Source organism: Erithacus rubecula (assembly GCF_903797595.1).
Source record: "Erithacus rubecula genome assembly, chromosome: 21".
NCBI lineage: Eukaryota > Metazoa > Chordata > Aves > Passeriformes > Muscicapidae > Erithacus > Erithacus rubecula.
Genome location: NC_136673.1, coordinates 8,748,360 through 8,763,748, shown reverse-complemented (window position 1 = coordinate 8,763,748; position 15,389 = coordinate 8,748,360). Strand labels below are relative to the sequence as shown.

Below are 15,389 nucleotides of genomic sequence, written 5' to 3'. Positions count from 1 at the left end.
GCTCTGCCAATCTGGCACCCCATTCTGCACTGGGAAAAGCTGCTGGATAAACTCCTGAGGAAAGGATGTTCAAACATTTCATTTTGAAATAGCCCTTTTGCCTCAGGAAACCTGCCAGAAATGCAGGTGCAGTGTGGCAAGGACTGGGAAAATGCTGCTTTAAGTCAGATTATTCAGGTTTGTGCCTAAATTATCAAACCCAGCTGATTTTTGTCCATCCCAGCAGACAGAGCATTGCTGGATTAGATCATTTACTCCTTGCTCATGTGCAGGTTATTTCAGTGTGTGGCCCTCCCTAACACTCATTTCCCTTTCCCACCCAGGCTCTGAAATACCTGGATTATATATTCACAGGAGTCTTCACCTTTGAGATGGTGATCAAGGTAAGAACTTCTCCAAGCACAGATTCACCTCCTCTGTCAGATTTATTTGTGAGAAGCTGGAGAAAGGGTGGGGCAGGATATAGAGCTCTGGTTTGGGAGCAGCTCTCTCCTTAATCTCATATTTTATGCAGGAAAATCAGGATATCTTTAGGAGCTGTGGCTGTGTAAGAGGATAAGAATTGGGAGGACAGCAGGAGCTGCCAGAGACACTCCTGATTCTTCCATCTTCATTTGAGACTGAGCAGGAATATTAATAACAGATGATTCTTGCTTTGGCATGTTTCAAAAAGCTGAGAATTATGTTTTACTTAGCAGGGTGACAGGTTTTGCCAGGACTGTGGGGCAGTAACTTCCCAGAGAGCAATTACATAAAGTCAGGATTCAGTGGTGGGATAAGTCAGAAGCTGAGTTTTCCTGTCAGAGCAAGATAGAAAAGAGATGCAGAATAAACTCAGGATTGATGCATGTGTTTGAAAACATCCTAGGGAGCAGTGAGAGCTCATTTCTTCAGCTTTTGGTTGTGGTTTATTGCTTTGAGTTTCATTTCTGGGAGAGTTTTCCTGCCTGTTGAAGAGAAGCAGCTTGGCCTGTGTGAAGGATCCTCTGACCCAGAACCTTCTCCTGCCCCTTGGCAGGTGCATTTGGGCCATGTTTTATTAAAACTCCTCCTTTCCCTGCAGATGATTGACCTGGGGCTGCTGCTCCACCCTGGCTCCTACTTCCGTGACCTGTGGAATATCCTGGACTTCATTGTGGTCAGTGGGGCCTTGGTGGCTTTTGCCTTCTCGTAAGTTCATTTTCCTTCTCCCCCCAAACCCCAGGCAATGAGTGAGAGGGGGAAGTGGTTGTGGCTTCATTTCTCAGCCAAATGTTCAGTTCCTGCCCTTTTTCCTCTCGGGGTGGGAACAAAAGAATAAAGCCAAGGGAATTCGTGTTGTGGAATCTCAAATCCTCCCAGCTTTAGGCTGAGCCCATTCTCGGCTCATTCAAACACGAAACCAAGATTTTTGTCACTCTCTGGCCAAGCTTTTTTCAGGAACTCTCTGTAACACTTTGTGGCACTCCAGTGTCTCCAGTCAGTGGTTGTGAGAATTGCTCTCATCTTGAAAAACAGTTCAAGAAATCAGCTGATTACTCTGTGAACTCTTGGCAAACCCTTATTTCCAGAGCTGTGGATATTTCTGCTTCACAAATCTTTGCTATTTCTCTCCTTTTCTCTCCTCTCTCTGTATTTCCACTATTTTCACTTCTAGTGCTCCCTGCCTCAAACCCAGCTCTGTATTTATGCCTTTAAATAATACCCCCGATCTTCTTTCATGTCAAGGACGATTTTGAGCAACAAACAATAGAGAGAATAGAAGAAATAACTTTAAAAATTAAGATTAGCTTCTCATTTGAGCCTTTTTTCCTTGGAAACAACCAGAGGAAGAGCAACGCAGGTCCTTCCAACCTTCAGGAGCCGAGCTGGAGAATGAAAAGAAATTTTCCACTGGGATTGATGTTCGCAAATCCTTTCCTGAGAAACAATAGGAGGGACCTGGAAGCGGGCAGCGGGACGTGACCGCTTTAATCTTCTGCTAAATTAGCCCCGAGCAATTAGGGGATGCTCAGCAGCCCCGGTTTGGAGGCGCGGTGATTAGAGGAGAGGAAATTGTTTCACTTGCTAATGAGAATTAGCAGCTTTTCACTCGCTAATGAGAAAAGCATCCACCTTTGTCAGGGAGCGTGGCTGGGCTGCTGTAGAAATTTATTTAACACAGGTAAATCCCTGCTCCTCCCTCAACTCTGCCCAAAAAAAAAAAAAAAAAATTTGCCTTTCTAGTAAAATGCTCCTCAGCAATTTTTCATTTTCTGAGCTATCAAAATTCCTGTCACGTCCAGGCTGGAAGATTTGTGTTTTAGATCTGCTTTTCTTCAGTGCAAATGCTGGATATAAATAAACTCTCCAAGTTCAATTGACCAAAAAGTGGATGGGCAGGATTGATGTTTTAGGTGTGATTTTTGGGGATATTGAAATCTGGGCAGTGCCTGATCCTTCATCAATTTAGGTCTTGGAGAAAATCATATTCAACATAAAGTTTTCAAAGGGATGCTGCCCTGCCCTCTTTAAACATTTTGTCCCTCATTAAAAATTAGATTTTTGGAGGAGCAGACTGCTCTGTCCTAACCAAAATTGTCTTGGTGAATATGCTGCTAACATAAAATTTAATATCCAAAATCAAGCTGCTTTTTAAGCTTGATTCGACATGTGTGGGGTTTTATTTCCCTGCATTTGAAATATATGTGTGGAACATCTTTCAAAATTAGATTGACTTAAGCCAGACTGAGTTAATAGAAAAACTAACTTTAAAAAGCCGTGTAGCAACAATAGAATTTAACAAAGCTCCTCTGAATTGAAGAGAGGTAGAGAAGTAAAATAATCACAAAAAACAACATAACCCAAAGTCTGGGGTTCCATGAGAATTTCCCTTTTCCATCAGGAATTCAAACTTCCAAGCCTGATGGGAGAAAGGGAATTTTGGGAGCCCTTCACAGCATCTCCCTGTTCTGTGAGAACAAACCTCAGACTGCCTTTAAAACATCTTCTCTTTGAACACGATTTTCTTTTGAGGCAGATTTTCCTTGCTTGATTTATGCATTCAAATGAATAATTTTTAATCTTTCCGAGGCTTTTTGTGCTCAGGTTTTCTTCTATTGCTGATGTTGGGCCATGAATATCTAACAGCACCTCATCAGACTTTAAATAAATTACTTCTACATCCCCTGCCTGTGCTTTATAATAGGTGCCCCAAGCTGCTTTTATTTTCCACTGTGAGTGAGTTTTGAGCAGGGTTTTACAGCCAGGGACTGCATAAACCCTGCCTAGTTACTGTCTCCCAGATTAAACTCAGACAAGCTTATTTGTGAGACTCAGGGAAATTTGAATTTCTTCTGTGATTTTTGTGCTTTCTGTAATCCCTGCTCCCCATCCCTGTTTCTGTAGGCAACATCCAACCCAGGGAATTCCTGCAGCCTCCCTGGAGAATCAGCCATTCCTAGGAAATGACTTTTCCCTCTTGCAGCTCTGAATCCTGACAGGGCAGAGCTGTGACTTAGGCTCATCTCCTGGTTTGGTTAAGCCAGATGGATGCACAGAGCCAGCTGGGTGTTGGTAATCCCAAAAAGGAGCCTCTGGAGACTCCTTGTTGTTCAATCAGTTGGATTTTTCCAGCAAATCCTACAGCCCTGTCAACTTCCTCAGTGTCATTAAAAATGGGATTTAAGTGGCTGTCACCACTTTGTTTGCACTGTCATGTGCAAGGTGGGATTTAATTCATGGGTTTGCCCTCCTTGCTGACCACTAAAAGTGATGTGATCCAACTTCTTGCTGAATTAACTCATCCCCAAAAACCTGGGAATAGCAGATCTCCCTGAAATCCCATCTGGAATATTGCAGCAGCCTGTGTTAATTTAAGCATTTGAGATGGTATCAGTCACTGGTACAAGGTTGATAAAACTCAGCTCTCAAAGCAGCTATGGGTTTTCTTTCTGCCTGCAGCTCTTTAGAAGCAGCTCTGTAGTTAGAAAAAATTAAAAAATAAATTTCAAACAACACCCCTGGAGTGATGCTGGGAACAATAATATGATGATAATAATAAACTGATGTTTTCCATTTAGCAAAGCATTTCAAAGAGAAATCCCTTTCTTTTTCTGAAGATAAACACACCACAAACATCCAGACGTGTTTGAGTCCTTAGGGAAATGGAAGCACACAAAAACACCCTGGAAATTTGTCACCAAAATCTTTCAGCCCCAGGTGCAAAATGTACTGAGGGAGAGCAGCAAAGATCTGGCCTGGAAAATTTTGGAGCAGAGGAAAGGTGGCTGAGATGCCCAGAATTTTGGGGAAAAAAACCCCAACAAATAGTGGAGGTTATTTCTCCCAGAGTGGGGGAGAAGAGAGCTGTGGAGGTGATTTTGCAGTGGAAGGGCTGGTCCAGCAGGAATGGGGGATTTCTGTCCCTTCCCTCTGGTTTCTCTGTTGGTGGGAGTGGGCCAGGGGCTGGGGGTCTCTCTGATGTTTCTGTTTGTCATTGACTCTGCTCTTTCTTTGTCTTCTCCTCGCTGGAATCTCTCTCTAGGAGTTTCATGGGGTAATATGTTCTTCCTGTCTCTTGCTGCTCTGTTTTGCCTGTCCAACTTGTGTCCACACACTCTGCCACTGTGGAGACAACCCAGCCATGTTCCACCCATCACATCGACCCCCCTGTCCCTTTACTGCTCATTATCCAGTGAAATGTATTATTTTTCCTCATCCATCCTGATTTTCCTTCAGCAGAGATAGGAACAGGCTGGAAATCCAAGCCAGAGATAGATCTGTACCAAAAAAAAAATTGAGGGGCTGACTCAGTGGGCACTGATGGGTGAGGTACAATTCATGAAAATCTTAATAACCAGGTTTAAAGGAGCAGTTTGAGTCTCTTTTAAAGGATTTCACCTCTGAACAGCCAAGCTGGAAGCTCCAGGACTAATTCAGTGACCCAGCTGGGATCCAGGCTCTGATACTGGGGAAAGTCTCTGCCATGAAAACAGAGCTCAGGGGGCTTTTTGCAGGGGTGATCTGTGAATAAAGAGTTGTAAAAGTTGTATTTAACCCTGTGCAAGTGGCAGTTCTGCTGTCAGTGCAGGGGCAGGGTGGGAGGCAGAGCTGTGTCCTGTGTCCCCACATCCCAGGAGCTCCAGGGGGACCCTCCAGAGCAAGGGGGATGCCAGGAAAAGCCTTTGATGTGGTCCAGGAAATTTGGCACTTGGTTCTTTCTTCTCTCTAGGAAAGCAGAGGATTTAGGGCAGGAAGAGGGTGGCTTTGTGCTTGGGCAGGGTGGGGTGACCTCATTTAGTCTTCCAGGAAGGAATTGACTCTGCCAGGAGGATTCCAGGCAATCACAGAAGGCAGAGGCTCCACCTCACCCTGAATTTTTGATGCCCTGGCTCTGAGAGGTTCATGTCACCTGAAATCAGAGCTGCTGGCAGCAGCAACAGGAACAAGCAGCTTCCATTTGAAAGAGCCACTAAATTTTTAAAGATTCTTTTATTTATTAAAGGGAGAAAAGGCTTTGCAAAGCACTTATAAAATATTCTTAATGTTTTAAATAAACAGGCAGCAAACTGACACAGAAAACAACAACAAAACAGCACTGGCCTAATGCACCCAAAATTGATCTAATGCAATTTTTTGTGGTATTCTCTTTTTTCTTCTTTCTTTTCTTCTTTTTTTTTTTTTTTTTTTTTTTTTTTTTTTTTCCTGTCTGCCTTTGTCCTGTTCTCCTCTATAGCTCTTATTCAAGACTCAGCTCTCCTGGATGTTGCAGTTGTTATTCTGCAGTCAATTAAAACCTTGTCCTTCCATGGCAATATGTTGTTGTCGTGAGGAATATCCAGGTCAGATGTGTGCTTGGATACACCTTTTCACTGAATCCCAGCTCCATCTGGACCTTTTATTTTCTTGGACATCTGGCTTTGTATGAAAGCAGCAATAAAACCCCAATATTGGCAGAGAGGGTTTTTAAAAGCACCCAAACCTTACCCTTAGGGTTTAATTTGACAGAAGAGTTGCAGAGGATCCTTTTAATTAAAATGCAATTTGTATCGCTCTGGGTCAGAGCACCAGCAAAAGCTTTTCCTATAGCAGGGACCTTACTGTGACAAGAAATGGGAGATTTTTTATTTCCCCAGGATTCTCTATATGCTCAGAGCATAAATCCCATTAAGATTTAATTGGCTCACGCTCTTTATTTGCTTAAGTGCCTGAATGGAAAGAAATCAGTCAGCTCTTCTTAGTGTCCTCTGCTGAGGCAGAAGGAATTCCATGTGACTGGAGCTGTCTGCTCCACCTCTGAGCTCACTCATCCAGGGAAAAGCAGAGTGAGGGTTTGCTCTGCCCCACGTCTCTTCAACCTTCCTGGAAATATTAAATCTGCAGAAATTCTTGCTTCAGGGATGGAGGGAGGGCAGGGCAATGCCTCAGCTCTGGTTTGAGGCCTCGTTAGTGCAGTTGTTAATTGCCACAATGGTAGTTTGGGTCTCGTGGAGTGAGGAGAGGGGGAAGCAGCAAGAGGGAATATCCTGGAGAGCAGAGCTGAGCCTGCTGGGCTGGGGGCTGATGTGCACAGCAGAACTGTGGCTGTGGCTGGAGGGGAGCAGAGCAGAGCTCTGGCCTCAGTGTCCTCAGTGTCCCCTTCCCTGTCCTGCTGCCACAACCATGGCCCAAAGTTTCCCCTTGCCCCCTCCCTCAGCCCTCCTGAGCTGCCACACTCCCCTGGCTCTCCCAGCAGTGCAGGGGAGCTGCTGGGCTGGCACAGCACAGAGGAGCAGGGACCCCCAGCCAGGGGATGGGGTGGCCACCAGCCCTGGAACTGATGGGGTCTGCTGTGGCATCTCCTTGGCCATGACCCATTTCCCCTTTTGCTTCCCTGCTGCCATTCCCACCCTCCTGCAGAGGCTGGACAAACTGTTCTGCAGTCACCCTGGGAGGCTGCAGCTCAGCTGCTGGCTCTGGTGACACCCAGGTGACCACAGCAGGGACACAGCTGAAAGCAAATCTGCAAAGCCACGCCTAGGCCAGACCTTCAGCTCTGCTGAAACCTGACAAGAAAGGCAGTAAAAGCTCTGCTTCATCTAGAGCAGATCAAAGGTCTCTAATCAGAATCAAATAATATTTTTAAAAATATTTAATAGTTATTTTGTGGTTTTAAATTAGCCCTGTAGCTCGGGGAGTAAATCTAGTGCCTGGATTTAGAGCCATGTCAATGATCAGGGTCTGCTTGGGATGGATTAAAATGGCCCTAAAACATCCCTGAAGGATGAGAGAGGGAGAGGTCAGGGACCTATCTGTCCTGTTCCCCTTCTCCTCCACTTCCACTAAATCTTGTGGAAGGGAAATTTCTCCTCAAGTTATACATCCCTGGGATCCAACTCTGAAAATTCCTGTGTCTCCCTCTTACTGCATTCCCAGACAACACCAATGCCTGGTGACAGGACAGAGGGACTGGAGCTGAGGCAGGAATATGGGTTTGGGGTGGAGATTCCTGCCCAGCATCGCTATTGACAATTACAGGGTTAGGAGTGAGTTCTTCATCCTTTGGAAGTGGTGGATTTCCTAAAAGACCCTTTCCAGGGCTGGGTGGTTTCCTCCACTCCTGGTGCTCCTCCCTCAGCACAGGGTGTAGGGCAGGCTGGGGAAGCTTTGCAGTCCTTCACAAACCTCCAGGGTCTCTGGTACTTCCATTATTTCCCTCTTGGAGAAGAGGAATGCTCAGCAGCCTGGAGAGCACAGAATAGGTGTGTCAGCATCTGTCCCACATGTTCTTCATTCCCACCTCAGTCCCAGAGCCAAACCTCCAGCCATGAATAAAACTCTGTTCCAGATTTCCATCCATTTTCCACTCCATGTGAAACAAAGGGAATGTTGTTGTTTTGCGGTGGGGTTGGAAGAAGATGTACCTGTTGTCTTCTTTTGTTTCTTTATTTTGGAAGTGCACGAAGAAAGGAACTCTGTATTCCCCTAAATCCCCTCTTGATGTTAACAAGAGGAACATTCTCGAGCCTTGCACTCGGTTTTAACAAAACCTAAACCCAAATGTGACTGACAGCACCTGCATGCCTGAGGGGGGAGTTGGCCCAGCACTGTTCCAGGCATGTAATATATTGCCATATTACATGTTCCTGCATGGGATTGGTGGCATGTCCTCCAGGGGAGACTCAGGGATGAGGGAACAGCTCTGACCCCCAGAAGAGCTCTGTCCCTCACCAGGAAGGCTCCAAAACCCTCCTGGCACCATGTTCCTGCCAGAGAAGTGCATGGAGAAACACTCCCTGCCTCATCCAGAAACACCCAAACACCCCCTGCCTCATCCAGAAACACACAAACACCCCCTGCCTCATCCGGACACACACAAACACCCCCTGCCTCATCCAGAAACAAATACCCCCTGCCTCATCCACAAACACCCCAACCTCATCCAAAAACAAACACCCAAACCTCATCCAGAAACACCCAAACACCCCCTGCCTCTTCCAGAAACAAACACCCCCTGCTTCATCCAGAAACACCCCACCCTCACTCAAAAATAAACACCCAAACCTCATCCATCAACAAACACCCAAACACCCCCTGCCTTATCCAGAAACACCCAAACACCCCCTGCTTCACCCACAATCAAACACCCTGTGCCTCATCCAGCTGGGAGGGAAGAGCCAGGTGTGGCTCTGTCCCTTTTCCTGGATGCAGGAGGGGCTGAGCCTCCTGTCCCAGCGCTCTGCCCTGGCTGGGAGCAGTGTCCAGCTGTGCCCTCGGGGCAGGAGTGGCTGGGAGGTGACAAAGCCTGGCCAGCAGCTGTGGCTGAGCCCTGCCAGGACCTGCCCTGCCCCAGCCTTCTCCTCTGTGCTGCTGAGACATCCCAGGTGAGGTTGGGTCATCCTGCCTGCAGCCCTGGTGGGGATGGATACAAAACCTGTCAGAACATCCCCAAAACCCAAGCAATTCCACCATCAAAGCCACCCTGGACACCCACAAATCTCCCAGTGAGTGACCTGGGGAACAAATGATTCCCTCTGTTGTTCTTGTGCCCTTTTCTCCCCTGCAGAGGAACCAAAGGCAAGGACATCAACACCATCAAGTCCCTGCGAGTCCTGCGGGTGCTCAGGCCTCTCAAGACCATAAAACGGCTGCCAAAACTGAAGGTTAGAAAATAATCCCAATTTTTCCTTCTTCTGGCTGATCTGGGTGGAAGCTGGTGGACTTCACTTAATCCAAGTTGTTTCTATTGCTTTGATTTCATTGCAATGAATTTTTTTGCAGGATGAGCACAGCTGGGCAGATGTTGAGCAAATGTCAAACACTTGGTGGGTTTGCAAATATTGTGGGCAATCTCAGGGACTTGTGTGAATCTACATGGAAATAAAACCTCTGCAAATAGAAAAATAACAGAAATAAATTAAATTACAGTTGAGAAGTGGGGTGCTCTTCAATGTGATAAAGGAGGAAATGGGGTTGGGAAGGTTTGGCTTTCCCTAGAGAATGTAACATGAATATTGCAAGGTTTTCCACGGGCTGTCCAAAGAGATTTGTCATTGCTATGGGAGAAGCTTTAATTTATTCATCTTTCTATTAAAGAATCCGTACTTCAGGGGTTTATCCCTAGAACACTGATCTAAAAAATAAAATCAATTTAATGGCCTGTGGTTATTAATCCAACACCAACAATTTGAGGCCCTGCAAAGAGAATGGAAGGAGTTAACAAAACTCAATAATTTCTGAGGTTTAGGGACTCTTCAGTACCTTTTGTGGGCTGTTTTCTGTGAGAGCTGGGGAAAAAGCAATGAATGTTTTGGAAAGGTGAAAATGTGTTTGACAATTCCTGTTTTCACATAAAAATAAGGGTCAGTTGTTCTGTAGATTTGCTTTTGTCTGAGCCCATTCATGCGTAAATAATTTTAGTTTTAAGCACACTCAATTTATCTGAAAAGAAACATTAATGTTGAAGCATGTAGAAATTTCAGATAGGATGTCTGGGCTGATCACAGGGATTTCCATCAGGATTTCTGGGCTGATCAGAGATTTCCATCAGGATTTCTGGGCTGATCTCAGTAATTTCAATCAGGATTTCTGGAATGATCATAAGGATTTCCATCACTATTTCTGAGCTGATCACAGATTTTCATCAGGATTCCTGGGCTGATCAGAGATTTCCATCAGGATTTCTGCATTAATCAGAGATTTCCATCACTATTTCTGGGTTGATCACAGATTTCCACCAGGATTCCTGATCTGCATCAGGAATGTAGTTCTGTGAATGATTCCATTCAGAGGAACAGGATTGTACAAACCCTGTGCTTGGGCAGGGACTGCTCAATTTCTGATATTATGACAAACTTCTGACTAAAATGAAACTGCAAATTACTTGTAATGAATCAGGGCCTTGTACCCACGTAGGAGATGGGTTTGAAGAGTTCTTTGCAGGGAGTTCAGGAGTGCATGTGCTGACTGCATCAGTCACACCTCATTTTGACAGACAGCTCTTTAGAAGAATACTTATTCAAAGCATTTGGTTGTTTTGTTTCTGGTATTTTTTCCTTATTATTCCAACAGCTTTTACCCAGCCACTGGAAATAAAATCAAAACAAGTGCAATTTTCATTTTATAATGAAATGTTTGCTCAGGACTAATGCTGTCTTGACAAGCTGTGATTGTCTTTATAAATGTTATGAGCAGCATCAGAAAATTCACTGACAAAGTTGTGGAGAAAGCAGAAGATGAAGGAAGCTGGAGTTCTTTCTCACAGCTTTGGGAAGTGTTTGTGAAGTGAAAATCCATCAAAGCATCCAAGGGTGGTGGGATGGGTAATGAGTCCCAAATGAGAGAGATTTAGGTGGGATTTTGGCAGGAATTGTTCCCTGGGAGGGTGGGCAGGCCCTGGCACAGCTGTGGCTGTCCCTGGATCCCTGGCAGTGCCCCAGGCCAGGCTGGAGCAATGGGACAGTGGGAAGTGGGAATGAGACGATCTTGAAGGTCCCTTCCACCCAAACCCTTCCGTGATTCTGAGTGTGGTTAAATGGTGGTGCCAAGATTTTGGATGAACTTCTCTTTCTTCCCACCCCCTGACCTTGTCCCCCTGCACCCCCAGGCTGTGTTTGACTGTGTGGTGAACTCCCTGAAGAACGTCCTCAACATCCTGATCGTTTACATGCTCTTCATGTTCATCTTCGCCGTCATCGCCGTGCAGCTCTTCAAGGGACGCTTCTTCTACTGCACGGACGAGTCCAAGGAGCTGGAGAAGGACTGCAGGTACAGCTGGCAGCAGGGAGTGTGGGAAGGAGCAGCTCCCTCCAGCTCCCCAGGCTGGCCCCAAGGCAGGGATTTGCTGAGTGGGTTGTGTCTCCTGTAAATAAGAGCAATAATTCAGCACAGCATTCTGGAGGTGAATTTTCCCTTCTTTGCCTTTAACAGCTGTGCCGTTCCTGGCTCTGATCTTCAGGATAAGAGGAGGCAGCTTCTTCCCTGGGAAAAAGCTTTTTTGAGAAGGGATTTTCATAGTGTGACTCTTTCCACCTGTTGCCTCCATTCTTAGAGCTCCTGTGAATTAGAAAAACACACTGAATAAATAATCAGAAGTGTGGGATGTTACAGAGCTAATAATTAGTGAGGAGAGGAACAGGATGTGAATATCTTAAAAGCCCTGTCATGTTTTGTCCTTCCCAGCAGCCTAGCAAGGTGTGTTACTCCACAATGTGCATCTCATTTGCTTTTTTCTTGGCACTCAAAGCACCTCCTCAGCACTGTCCTGCTCTGCCCATCCCTCTTCTGCTGCCTGGCACCTGCAGGGCATGTCCTGGTGGGATCCTTGGGGCTGTCACTGCTGTTCTTCCTTTGAAAAATGCAGATAAATTATGGAAAGGAATGTGAAATTACAGAATAGGGTAGGTTGGAGAGGGTTCTTGTCTTGGTTTGAAAGACAGGTGTTTGCTAAGAAAGGCAGGAGTTTTCTTTGAAATGGAGAATGTAAACCCCCTTCCTCTAAATTATAATTTTGAAATTAAGGGGCTCTCAGGCAAAAATATGGGAATAGGGATAACAGTTCTTTACTGGAAAATTAAAATAGAAATACAGTATTACAAAGAACAATCCCAAAACCCTGCCAGAGTCAGAATCCAAGCTGACACAGTCAGTCAGTCAGGGTGGTGGCACAGTCCCATTCCATGGTGGCTGCATCCTCCTGCAGGGGCAGATGTGGTTCAGCTGGAGCAGTGCTCCTGGAGAAGGTGCAGGGTTATTTTGAAGATTCAGTGATGATGTGGAAAGGTCTGGTTTTCTTTGGAATTCAGTGAAGAAGAAGGCTGCCTTGGTGTCCCAAATCTCAGTTTTTCTCTGGGTAGGAAAGGCTTGGCTCCTGCCCTGGCTGGAGCATCTCCCAGTGGGATGATGGAATTTTATCAGTCATGCACTGGGACTCAATGGCCATTTACAAACAATATCTTCCTAGCAGAAGGATGGGTTGTGGAAAAGATAAAGATGACTGTCCCACCTGGTTTTAACAGATGGCCCATTAGCAGAAAATATCTCCCGCGGAATTCCCCATCAAGCAAAAGTTTTCTGTGGGGTTGGACAATTGAGGGGCAGGCATGGTGTTAATGGCTGACTTTGCCTAATGAGTTAATGAATGCCCTGATTAAAATCTCTTTCATTTTCAGACCTCAGGCCCAGTTCCCATGGCTAAAACTGGCTCAGAAATTGGCCTTTACTTCTGCCCATGGACTTTGAGGGAGTCCCTTTGTCTTTAACCCACAGCACAGTCCAGACTGTGCTTCTGGGGCTTTTCCAATACAATGTGCTGAGAAATGCCTGATCTGCTTTAATTCTCTCATTGGCTCTGCATCTCTTTTTCCTAGGGGTCAGTACCTCGATTATGAAAAAAATGAGGTGGAGGCACAGCCCAGGGAATGGAAAAAATACGAGTTCCACTATGACAACGTGCTCTGGGCTCTGCTCACACTCTTCACCGTGTCCACAGGGGAAGGGTGGCCAACGTGAGTACATGGCCCTGGCAGGGGCTGATGGTGCAGGCAAAGCAGGTCCCCAAAGCTCTGAGGGACAGCAGGTGACCTGGGAGATGAGAAAAGTCTTTTATCAGCTAAGTTTTGTGTGGTTCTTGAGTGAACCAGCAGGCAGAGCTCTGTGTTTTCCTTGGTGCCCTTCTGGGCTCGCAAAGGGATGCTCAGAAAGTTTTCAGCTCTTGCTTCAGGCTTTTGGATTCACCTTTCTCAAGGGTGAAAATCATAGTGGAAATGTAAGAAAATGAAGGGGGAAAAGTGTTGTGAGCTCTACTGAAAGTCTGCTGGGCGTGACAGTGTCCAAATGACATTTCCTGTTCAGTACATGACTTTATTTTGGCACATGTGGAGTGCAGTGTGTGACCAGAGCTTCTCTGCCTCCACATTCAACTCTTTCATAAATAAAGACTAAAACAGCATCAGCCTCCCTTTTCCAGTCCCTCACTGTGTTCCCCTACTTGGATGTCATCAACGCTTCTCTTTTCCCACTCTTACTCCATCCCTGTTGACCAGAGAAGAGAAGCCAGATCCAGCTGGATCCTCTGCCCTTGGGCAGGGGGGATCAGTGGATTTGGACACAGCAGATCTCTGCCATTCTGCAGAATGGTGAGAACTAAGGGTTTCCCTAAAAATATCCTCCAGGAAAACTTCTTCCCAGCCTCAGGGATAGGAGCAAGCTTTTCCTGAGCATATGTGGGAAACCCTGCACATGAGTGAAGGCCAGGGAGTGATTCTCAGGGGGTCCTGGGTGCTTCCCAGGGACTGTGTTGACCTTTCCTCTCTCTTTGCATTTGCTTGCAGTGTGCTGAAGCACTCAGTGGATGCCACCTACGAGGAACAGGGGCCCAGCCCTGGCTACAGGATGGAAATGTCCATCTTTTACGTGGTGTATTTTGTTGTCTTCCCTTTTTTCTTTGTCAACATCTTTGTGGCGTTAATCATCATCACCTTCCAGGAGCAAGGAGATAAAGTGATGTCAGAGTGCAGCCTCGAGAAAAACGAGGTACCCACCTCTTCTGACTCCAGAATTGGTGTTGCAGGGGCTCAGAGCACCTGGATACTGGTGGAAGGCCACTCCCTGTTCCCCCTGTGCTGGGGGGATGGAGAGCAGTGGTTATTGGAGGGTGTGTGATGCAGAGACCAAAGAAATCAGTGGCTGTTTCAGCTTCTGCATAAACACAAAACCAGGGACAGCCCCCAAGTGCTTCCTGTTGGGAATCGCTGTCACACATCCCCCAGGACCACACCAAAGTGAGGATGGGTCTGCCCTGGCACAGGGTGCCCAGAGAAGCTGTGGCTGCCCCTGGATCCCTGCAGTGTCCAAGGCCAGGGATTTGGGGCTTGGACTTGGGACAGTGGGACGTGTCCCTGCCATGGCAGGGGTGGCACTGGGTGGGCTTTGAGGTCCTTTCCAACCCAAACCATTCCATGATTTTATGCTTGCTTGAGTGGAGGAGAAGGAGGCAAACCTTGAGGTCAGACCTCAGGAACCAAACTGAGCTTCAAGTGCTGTGGCTGCCCAGAGGAAAACTCTCTCCAGGCTGTTTGTGTGCCTGGCTGGGATTTTTCCTCCTGGCAGCAGCCAAAAGGAGATGCCCTGAGAAGAGTGTAAGACCAGGGCAAGAAGCTGTGAGTCTTTTCTTTAATGCCCCCCCCCAAATCCCAATGTTTGCCACTCAGGGACCTCCTGAGATGGTTTTCCTTTAGTTACTGGCATCTGTGTATCTTCCCTCCATGGGTGTATCCAGTTTCCTCCTCAATCCATGCAGATTTTAACATCTTCAGCATCCTTCCTCTGGGGTCCCACAGCCTCAACAACCTCTTTTGGGAAGAACCATCTCTTTTCATATATTTTGAAACTGGAACCTGATTTTTGATGAAAAGAGATGAATTTTAAAGTGATTTTTAATTAGTGCCTTGTTTGTCTAAATGAACAAAAAGTCCAAAATAAAGCAGAATATTTAGAGAGCTTTACCCATCCATATTTTCAACTGAGTAGAAAGTGATTTCAGACTTGCAATTCTTATGGAAATCCAAGATGAGAAAAATGCTCCAGAATCAAAACCTCTTGTAGAAAGCAATTTTTATCATAGTTTTATATTCATAATGAAGTGAACAGAAAGAAACAGAAAGTGAAGGGCATCTATGAGAGTTCTCCCAGTGCTTTTGGTGGATAATTTATTGGTAAATTCAATTCTCATTTTATGAAACATTCTGAGCTGTTCAGGTGTGTGTGAGGACACATCCCAGTTCCACAATGCTTTTTAAAAACCATAAATAACATCTTTACCAATCCTATGGTTCCCACAATTGCCCATCAGGAGGAACTGGAAGTGTTTTTAGAAGTGGGAAGGGATCAGGACCTAGGAGGAGCTGGGCTCTAAGGGAATGGGGCAGGACTGCAAGGGGCATAGGAATGTT

At 46.0% G+C, this 15,389-nt stretch overlaps 2 protein-coding genes across 5 annotated transcripts in view; both read left to right on the top strand.

Annotated features, from left to right (window-relative positions):
• The window catches only part of EHMT1 (euchromatic histone lysine methyltransferase 1), a 460,745-nt gene that overhangs the window by 366,541 nt on the left and 78,815 nt on the right, over positions 1–15,389 (top strand). The window lies entirely within an intron of this gene.
• Positions 1–15,389, top strand: part of CACNA1B (calcium voltage-gated channel subunit alpha1 B) — a 292,116-nt gene that overhangs the window by 226,120 nt on the left and 50,607 nt on the right. For all 4 annotated transcript variants that reach the window (XM_079324218.1, XM_079324217.1, XM_079324216.1 and 1 more), the window contains 6 exons: positions 324–383; positions 1,064–1,170; positions 9,005–9,101; positions 11,045–11,205; positions 12,807–12,944; positions 13,770–13,971. In XM_079324218.1, coding sequence (XP_079180344.1) covers positions 324–383; positions 1,064–1,170; positions 9,005–9,101; positions 11,045–11,205; positions 12,807–12,944; positions 13,770–13,971 — 765 coding nt within the window. The remainder of the gene's footprint in view (positions 1–323; positions 384–1,063; positions 1,171–9,004; positions 9,102–11,044; positions 11,206–12,806; positions 12,945–13,769; positions 13,972–15,389) is intronic.